The sequence below is a fragment of the Phyllobates terribilis genome, unplaced genomic scaffold (genome assembly GCF_046119375.1).
Source record: "Phyllobates terribilis strain yellow unplaced genomic scaffold, ASM4611937v1 Scaffold_2__4_contigs__length_985480577, whole genome shotgun sequence".
Lineage (NCBI taxonomy): Eukaryota > Metazoa > Chordata > Amphibia > Anura > Dendrobatidae > Phyllobates > Phyllobates terribilis.
Window position 1 is genome coordinate 166406200 of NW_027362762.1, and position 10392 is coordinate 166416591.

A 10392-nucleotide genomic window follows, 5' to 3' on the forward strand; every position below is an offset into this window, starting at 1 on the left:
GCATGCTTCTTTTTCTTGTTTTGTTAACAATGGTCATTTCTCCTTGATTTTTTTCCAGACTCACGAAAAACATCAAACATGTGAACAACTCCATAAATTATAAAGGGAAAGTGTTCTTTTCATGAAGAACACATATGTAAAATTCGGACGACTGAATAAGGCCCTTGAGAGATTTTGGAGCTTGTCTATTTTCTCACTTTATGTTTTAGACAGGTTACCTAAAATGACATGGAGTCACTAAAGTATTCACAAGATGCGGCATCCTAGAAAAACTGAAAAGAAAATGGTGATTAACTAAATATTTTCATTAATGGGGAAATATGTTGGCTTAGTAAATGCATACGCTCTGGAAAAAAAGCCTTGCAATCTTCTCTATATTATTTCAATTTCAGATACTAAACTTTAAAAAAAACATATTTACATAAGATTGTTGACCTTGAGAAAAATTGTATTTATATTTTCCACTGCTATTTTTTCTGCAACACCTGGAAATATTCCCACTGTAAGCTAGCACTTCATTAATGGTATTTAAGGAGACACCAAGCCAAGGTGTGCACAGGAGATTTCTCAGGGAATCGTCTAACAATGCTCAGGCTTCTCGTACTCGCTGCTCTGGTCATCTGCGGTAAGGTCTCCCATTATTTCTAATATACAGTATTATCTGTTTTTAGACCATACATTTTATTGCTAATTTTTCAATCATTTTCTCAAATCTCTTAAAAAAGTAAACTAAGAACTGGAATGTAATACTGATAAGTGAATATATCATACTATTATATTAATATAATGAAACATATTAAATGTAACCATGTACTTTAGATAAATATCAACTAAAATAAGCAATTTATATTGTGGGCCATGAATGCATGGAAATATAATGGCTTCTTCAGAAGAATGCTGTTTACTCAAAGGGTGATCTGTATTATTAGACTTTTTTGACAAAATCTGCTGCTCATGACCAATCGTTTACTAGAGCATACGCGTATTATGGTTCATCAATGAAATGATAGATCAAAATGGTACCCTCGGTCAGACATCTCAGTCTGACATAATGATTTAGGGTGGAATAAGCATTGGAAACTGTAGTGATTCTGTTTCCAAAACGTATTGAAAATGACTCATTTACACTAGTAATCATATTTAAAGGGAACCTCACAGCTGATTGATGCTCCCTGGACAATGGACGGCATGAATCAGACAATGCAACGTTTCCGGAATAATATAAATTCAAAAGTTGGCCGAGGACTATGCCACTTAGACTAGTCCAAGGAGCCCATTCTCTTTGGACTCTCCCTGCCCTCCTCCACATACAGACAAACTTCATATAAATAATACTTACTTATACTTACTATTAAGAATGTTCTGAATCATCCTTGCAGAGTCATATGCAGTCCTGCCCATTATTAACACCTTCTAAATATATCTTAAATTATAATTTAAGGAAAAAAAATGCATCATTCAGACAAAACAAAACTTTTTTTTAATAAACATAATTTTTTTACAATTCCTGCAATTTTTAATATCTGTATTATTCTGTCTATAGGACAATGTCTTGATGATGACATCCGCTATTTTGAAGATAATGAAAATGTACGTGTGGTAGGAGGCAGTAATGCAGCAAAGAATGCTTGGCCCTGGCAGGTTAGTAGTCACTTTTATGTACTGAAAGATGGATACATTCTATAGATAAAATATACTGACTACTAAACAGGTTTCGGTACTGTGACTAGATATAGTACAATTGCTGTTTGTAATATCAATGCTCCACCTTATTGAGGATCAGTTGTGACAGTCACTTGATAATCTAATAGTTTTAGTTGTTTGTAGTTTATCATTCTTATTTGTTGTGAAATTCCTACTGGTCTTGTGCTAATTCAGAGCAGCCAATCAGAACAGGCTGAGCTAAAAAGTAAAATATAGGTAGAGGCATAAAATCTACAGCAGTCTGAGCTTCCTTCCTGAGAAAAAAAGAGAACTTTTACTGCCATATGGTCTTCAGTCATTAATGAAAACTGTGCTCCAATGGAGCAAAAAGTAAAAAGTAGTTAAAGGGAATCTGTTACCAGGTTTTTTCTACCTCATCTGAGAGCAGCATAGCATAGGGAAAGAGAACCTGATTCCAACTATGTATCACTTAGTTTACTAGGTATAGCAGTTGTGATACAACTCTGATTGACAGTGCTAGGGGCATGGTTGGACCAGGATGCATGTGAGCAGCTTGTCCATCTGTGATAAAAACAGTTTATCTCCTGCTGATAAAACACTTATTGTATTGAAACAACAGCACACAGCCTAATAAGTGACACAGCACTGAAATCAGTGTCTCAACTCCTACCTCATGCTGCCCTTAGATTACACAGCAAAAACCTGCTGAGAGATTCACTTTAAGCAACTGAGAAAATAAAAGGCTGGTAGGCATTAAGTAAGAATATATCTGGCGGTTATTAAGGTCTCTTCAGAAAAAGGCAGTAGAACAGGATGAGGAAAAAGAATAGCATTTTTTAACCCACCAAACATTAATTAAAAGTAATTTGCCACAAGGCTAATTGATTACACTGATAACATGGCAAACTGAGCTGCCAGGTCAAGTTTGCCATAGACAAAAAGGCTGAAAATCTCTACTATTAGTAAACTTGTGATTTCAGTTTCTCAATAAAAAATGTAGATTTACTTTTATAAAACACACCGAATGTATATTTTCTTCTCTGGGATTACTTTAAGGAGAATTATTCACTTACTGTATGTCAAATTAAATTTAATAATCTAACCACTTTTCTAATGTACTTCAATTAAAAAATCCCTACCCTTCCCTCTCTACTCGAACTTTTTTTCTGTGTTTCTTACTTCTGATAACGATTTGTTTGAGTCTTCTAGCATGAATCTAGGGATTCTCAAACAGATCATCATTAGGGCCCTGGGGCTGCTGTCACTTCTACTACCTCCTTTTCTGTCCTAAAATGAATCATCATCAGGGGGCTGGGCTGCTGTCACTCACCATGCTTCTATCACCATCCTCTGGGAATACTGGGTTATGGTGACAATTTTAGAGTCAGCACATCTGTAACACAACTTTTCACTGTACACAACACAAAGTTGGCATTGACAAGGGAAGAATTGTACTGCTGATATACGATGAGAAACAAGGAAACAAGTTAGATAATTGTGTGAAGGGAAGCAGAACACATTGGAAACAAACTTGAGAGGAGAAGAAGTGGCTAAAATTGCACAACTAATTTTCTATGGAAACAATGTTGGCAATTAAACATAACAAGTGAATAACTGATATACTGTAAATAGTCATAGACATCCAGGCATGATAAAAGTATCGCAGCTTTCCAATTGTGGCACTGTGTATCAGTAGATTGAGTGTTTGTGTAAGAGCAGGAGCAGCAGATTTAACATTTTGGTGGTGTTTACATCTAAGAAGCAAACGCCTGTTGAAATGACAGGGACCATTGAACTACCAATGCAGCATGGGCAATTTAAAGCTTCATTTTTAGTGATCTCTAGCTTCCAGTGTCCATGATTCACATTAAAAAACTGTCTAATGGACTAGTGTCTCATAACATGCATAAATAATTGCCCAAAGTAAACTGTTATCAGATTTGATCACAAATTAAAAAACAAGATGTTTAGTCATTATTGATGCTGTAATGTATAATATTTTGTATTATTGGCTATCTCCAGGTAACTCTCCAGTATCTGTCTGGCAGCAGCTGGTACCACACCTGCGGAGCCTCCCTGATCCGTGCTAACCGTGTGTTGACCGCTGCTCATTGTGTGGACAGGTAATCATGACTTTTGTAATACTGGCTTATTATATGATCAGATAAATGTATGATTAACTTTAAGTTCAGTGCTATCAGTAAACCTGATGGTGATCCAGGTAATGGGGCCATGATACAGATGGCAGAATTAAACTAGTCTTAAAAAGGTTTTCTGCTTTTGGAAAAAAAAAAAAACGTCTGCTGACTGCAGTTTGTTTTTTAAATCCTTTACTTACCCTCCCTGGGTCCAGCGCTCAGTCTCCTCTACTCCTCCGGATGTATGTATGGAATTGTCTGCAGCGGGCTGACTTCACATTGACAGCACTGCAGCCAATCAGTGAGTCAGTGGTTCTGCCTATGTTAACAGAATGAGCCGCACAGAGATGTTCAATTTACTGATTGGCTGCGTCGTTGTTGACATGACATCAGCGCTGTAGACAATAACAGACTTTGGTCTATAACGGTGTAAACTCGGTGCTGGACCCGAGAGGGAGAGTAAAGGATAGTTCATTTTTTTAATCAAATTGTAGCCGAGGAACAGGGATTTTTTTTATGAAACCTAAAAACCCCTTTAAGTATAATTCCTTAAAGTAAGGCCACACATCATAACTTTAACATTTTGTCCCAAAAAAAATCACATAAAAATCACAACACAGTCATTATGTATGGACTCACTGTAAGTCACCCATCAATGATTACAATTGATGGCAACCATGCCGACGCTAATATATGATACCTGGTTAATTCTGCACATTTATGCTGCCAGCACAGAACTGCCCGTTTTATACTGAAATGTTTGTTGAAAGCAAAAGGAGACATTACTGTCTGTACCTCTATGTTGATCTTTGCCATTATGTAATTTGTTATTTAATAGGAGAGACTAGAATCAGCAAATCTGCTGTAAGCGACATGTTATTGCTCAAAAGAAAAATATTTAGATTTGAGAGTCCTCATTGGTTGATACCTTTTAATGCCTAACTGAAAAGATGGTAACAAATAACAAGCTTTCGAGACTACTCAGGTCTCTTCATCAGGCTAGCCTGATGAAGAGACTTGAGTAGTCTCGAAAGCTTGCAATTTGTTACCATCTTTTCAGTTAGGCATTAAAAGGTATCAACCACTGAGGACTCTCAAATCTAAATATTTTTCTATCTACTGGCTAACACGGTACAAAGATAGATATTTTCCCCGCTCAAAAGAAACGATTTTCCAAGGCTTCTTGTTGCTGGAACAATATGACTGAATGTACATTCACTAAGTATACAGTAACTTTCCTTCTTGTCTTTCCTAACAGAACTGTTTCCTTCCGTGTCGTTCTTGGAGACCACAATCTTAGTACTAACGATGGCACTGAACAGACCATTTCAGTCTCTTCCATCAGGAAACATGCTAGCTGGAACACCAACAATGTTGCTGCTGGGTAAAACATTCTTAAAAGTGAAAAGTTTTCATACTGACAGTACATTCCCACTCCTACAAAAAAAGGAAGGCCGTACTCCATGAATTATGAAGCCGTAAATGAAAAGTACATAAATAGTTAGCAATTACATAATATCATTAAATCAAATGACAGCCATGAACTGCACTTTTTGTTAAGTTTTTGATATTCATCTTTTTGGAATCTGACTACAGATTAGTAGAATCTCATCATTAAGACCTGCCATCTTCTATGTAGACGGAGGAGGAAAGAGAATGAGCCAGAGCTCCTGGACCCTCCCCTCCCTTCCGTCTACATAGAATCTTATCAGCACCAACTGCCATCTCCTCCCAGTAATGGGAAAGTCTGTCTTCATTGAATACAGATTTTACCTCAGAATGTTGATAATCACTGATCAATTTTGGCAGAGAAAGAAGCAGATTTCTCTGATAAGATATATTACAAAGTTATTTATTTTCATGTGTACTATTGATGTATGAAATGAAAATTAAACAGCCAGTTACACTTTAAAAATGTTGTATTATTATTATTATTATTACTAATATAGTAAGTAATATAGTTACTATCATTATTATCTAACCCAAAAAGAGATAGGAAGCAGGAGTGTCTTAGATGAAATATAACAAATCTTTATTGAGAAATGTTAAATATATAATTAGTTTCCAAAAAGGAGTAAATCAAAAAAAGAATGATAACAAGTGCCGCATAACACCAGGGAGCACATAATAATAATGCAAATAGCTAGGAGTAACAGAGACAAATGGCTATACTTAAAGAGCAGTCTTACATAGCCTAAGATAAGTATACTATAAACCCCAAGTGGGTATGTTAAATATGAAAGGCAATAGTAGGCAGATGACATAGACTCTATGTAATTTAAAGTGACAGTGATTTAAACAACCTAAAAGGGATCATGAGAGAAAGACCAGAATAATTGTTCCGAAGAGAAAGAATGAAAACACCAACCATAAGTTAAAATCTGTGTGACACAGGGATCTATCCACAAATAATCCAAAAATTTAAATAATAAAAAAATAAAAAAATGGTTTGTGTCAAAAAAAATAACAATCAAATCTCAAGATCCCAGCATATTAAAGGCTCTTATATACAACGTGGTGGTAGCGTGGAGGGTAGCCCCAATGCGCGTTTCACGCCTGTCTTCTTGGGGGGCGTTAAATTATACAGCCACCGCTACAGACCATACACGTGCCATAATTTCTTAATTCACATCTGTATCTGTACCAGTGAAATACATATTTTTGCTCTCACATGAGAGTCTACTTTACCTCTAGTAATGTGACTATGGTCAGTACTTTTTATTTTATTTCTATGATAAAATCTCTCCGTGATATGTGGAAATACATGTGCATCACTTCTTCCTACAGATATGACATTGCTGTCCTGTGGCTGGCCTCCAGTGCTACCCTGAACAGTGCTGTGAAAGTGGCTACACTGCCAGCAAGTGGCGCTACCCTGGCCCACAACTACAACTGCGTTGTTACCGGATGGGGAAGAACCAGCAGTAAGTCCTTTGTGCACAATGTTTTCTATACAAGGAGCTTATTCTATTTTAGTAAAACTCATGTCTGCCACCACAGCTTGACAATGTGCTGAATACAGAGTGAGATGTCATTTTTCTCATATTTACATCATGTCTTCACTCACTTTTTGACATGGTGCAATTAGCACTTTTAGCTCACTTCCCATTACCTCTGGATAAAACCTTATGTCTGATTTTGATGTTCTAAAACTACCATGTAATTTTTATATGAGGATGTTTATGACATCTATTTATGATTTTTATATATATATATATATATATATATATATATATATATATATATATCAACATGTTGAAATTGAGTTCTTTTTTTTTTGCAATATACACCCAAATTTTTTTTGTTATAATGTTATAATCAAATGATTTTATAAAGAAGTTAAGAGATATCTAGGGAATTATGCATTCTCCTGAGGATGTTTGGGTTAAATGGACTGCACTTGCACGTTAGCTCTCTGCCCAGTCCCCTCTCACCAATACTATGTTCTACGGTGTGTGTATAAGGGAAAAAAATGTGGATGTTCCGTGCTGCTGGTAGATAATATGCAGATCCAGGATACACATAGACAGGTTTGCGGTTTTATTAGTCGACGCCTTTCGAAGTTTTCATACGTCTTCCTTAGGACACAACCACATGTGGTTAAGTATTTGCACCCTGAGAAAGAAGTATGAAAATTTTGAAACACGTCGAGTAATATAACCGCAAACCTGCCTATGTATATCCTGGATCTGCATCTTATCTACCAGCAGCGCAGAACATTCACTATGGGGGTGCATTATACTATATGGAGGACTATGGGGGTGCATTATACTACATAAAGGACTATGGGGAGTGCATTATACTATATGGAAGACTCTGAAGAGTGTATTATACTGTATGGAGGAGTATGTGGTGTCTATTATACTATATGGAGAACTATGGGGAGTGCATTGGACTATGATGGAGGACTATGGGGTGTAGTATATTATATGGAGGATTATGGGGCCCATTATACTATATAGAGGGATATTAGAATATTTGGAGGGCTATGTGGGGGTCATTATAATATTTTCAGGACTAAATGGGGGTCATTATAATATTTAGAGGGCTATGTGGGGCTATTATAAAATTTGGAGAGCTATGTGGGAGCCTCCAATGTGAAGGTTTGTGTGGGGTCCATCATACTGTGTGGAGGGCTGTGAGGGGCCATTATACTGTTTGGGGGTCTAGTAGGGGCCATTATACAGTGTGGTGAAGTGTGGGGCCATTACACTGTATGAAAGCCCATTATACTACATGGAGGACAGTGTGGGGGAGTTGAGGTGGGGTACAGTAGAGTCATCATGCTGTGCGTATGGAGGGAACTGTGGAGGAATTCACTGTGGGGGTATCATACAGTGTTTGTGTGGCACTTTTGTTGGCATCATACTTTATTGGTGCAATGAAAGGGAATCTAGGGCTTCAGTAGAAGGAAAATTACTTTGTAAAGACTGCAGAGTTGTGAGATATGCTCTTCTGTGACTCCGCCAAACATTAATTTATTTTTGTTGGGGGGGTCAAAGTAGAGCATCTGCTATGGGCCCCATTAATTTCTATGTACACCCCTGCCTAAATGTAACTTAAATAACAATTACTAAAAGGGACTATTATTTGTGCACAGCCGGTGGATCTCTTCCCAGTATTCTCCAGCAAGCCACTCTGCCCGTAGTTGCCCATGCAACCTGCTCTCTCAGCTCCTGGTGGGGAAGCAGTGTCAAGACAACCATGGTCTGCGCTGGCGGAGATGGAGTCAAGTCTTCCTGCAATGTAAGTTGTATTTGCATATAATTCTCTTTTTATGTAGAACTTCCCATAATATTCATGTTTAGCCTACATTAAAAATAGTGATACTATAAAACTATGCATACAATAATTTGGGTAAAATATCCATTAAGGATTATGCTTCTTCATCACTGCACATTAGGGTGATTCTGGCGGACCCCTCAACTGCTCTGTTGGTGGTGTGTATGAGGTCCATGGTATTGTCAGCTTTGGATCTTCTCTTGGATGCAACTACTTCCAGAAACCATCCGTGTTTACCAAAGTCTCCTCTTACATCTCCTGGATCAACAGCGTAAGTGACAGATATGAACGCTTCAGGTTATACCACCCCACCCCCTCCTTAAACAAGTGTCTCAAGTATTATTCTGATGGTAGGTGACAAGAGGTGCAATGAAACCAGGTGAAGTGAAGCCTTCAATAATGCACTCAATTAGAGGCAGTACTACTTCATGGTTGCCCAGCATAGCCATACATCACGTCAGACAGATGTATAAAGCAATTAACATAAATATTATCACTTTTTGATTGCTCGTAAAAAAGCTGTAATATGTAATTTTAGACATTAATGATTAACTGTCATTTTATTTTTTATTTTTATAAAAAAGCAAATTTCTCTCATAAGATATATTACAAAGTTGCTTATTTTGATGTGTACTATCGAGTTATAAAATAATTAAAATAATGGTTACTCTTTAAGCTATAGGTTTATTTGGGCAAAAAGTTTACTGATCGATCTGTTTTTGATTTACGTTGTCAAGACTATAAAGTATCACTTTCACCGCATCTTCTAAGCATTTCATATACAGATTAAAGTTTTACACTTTAATATTTGTTTTCTTTTGCAGAACATTTAAATGGATCATTCTTTTCTCCCTCGTGGGAAGCCTGGTAACAGCTATGATTTATAACCTACCTGTGTTGTATTAACTAACAATAAGTTGCTAATAAATAAATTACCTCCAGTAAATTTTCGGCTCTTCTCTTCCATATAGAATACATGGGTTGCACAGTGGACACCCAATTCAATATTGAATAACTGCAGATCATTAACATTCTTAGGCTGGCGTCAAGTAGTCCACTGATGCCAGGCTCTGCCATCCAGTGATTTGTTACTCTCAGATCAAGGTCATATGTGGCATGTTACCTCTGTCCGTAAGGTCCATTGATTTGTTGCCTATTATTCAGAGATGTATTCTCCTAATGCATAGCATATAGCAGTTAATTGTGTCCCTCTTGCCCCTCTGTTCCTTTGTTCCCCTCACAACAATTGGTTGAAACTCAGGACTGTGCTTGTATAATTACAACATGCCAAGAATAGGTCAATGGTGTGATGTCAAGATGTGGAAATCCATATTTGCCAAATTAGTATTCTTTCCTTCGCCATGTGCCTTGCATTTTCTGTCCTATGTACATTTACCATAAATGCACGATTGGAACACATTATATATCTTATTCACTGGCGGACACAAACATAAAAGGGCCCCAGTGCAAGAACAGTATATAGGCCCTTTGCAGTCCACTAGCTCATTACAATGCACAATTCTACATATATGTTTTGGAGGTAGGAATGGGCCCTCTTACCTCTTGGGCCCCTGTCGGCCGCACAGGGTGCACCGTGGTATGTCCACCCTTGATCTTATTGACAATACATTACTGCAGCAACTTATTGCAGATAGAAGGATGCAACAATATATACAGTGCCATCTACCTGACATCCCACAAGTCTGAAATTAAGGGCTTCTCACCTGAGCATATAACGTGGCGGAATGCGATCAGATGTTTTATCACATAGCATTCGGACCAAAGTTATACTATAGGGCAGTACAGA

At 37.2% G+C, this 10392-nt stretch overlaps 1 protein-coding gene across 1 annotated transcript; it reads left to right on the plus strand.

The window, feature by feature from the left end:
* The first annotated feature begins 493 nt into the window (after window positions 1-493).
* Window positions 494-9531, plus strand: LOC141250780 (chymotrypsin-like elastase family member 1). The gene is made up of 8 exons (XM_073670092.1): window positions 494-625; window positions 1544-1641; window positions 3688-3788; window positions 5062-5187; window positions 6591-6727; window positions 8404-8549; window positions 8707-8856; window positions 9410-9531. The coding sequence occupies exons 1-8, from the start codon at window positions 586-588 to the stop codon at window positions 9416-9418; spliced, it is 807 nt and encodes a 268-aa protein (XP_073526193.1). The 5' UTR covers window positions 494-585; the 3' UTR covers window positions 9419-9531.
* The last annotated feature ends 861 nt before the right edge of the window (window positions 9532-10392 follow it).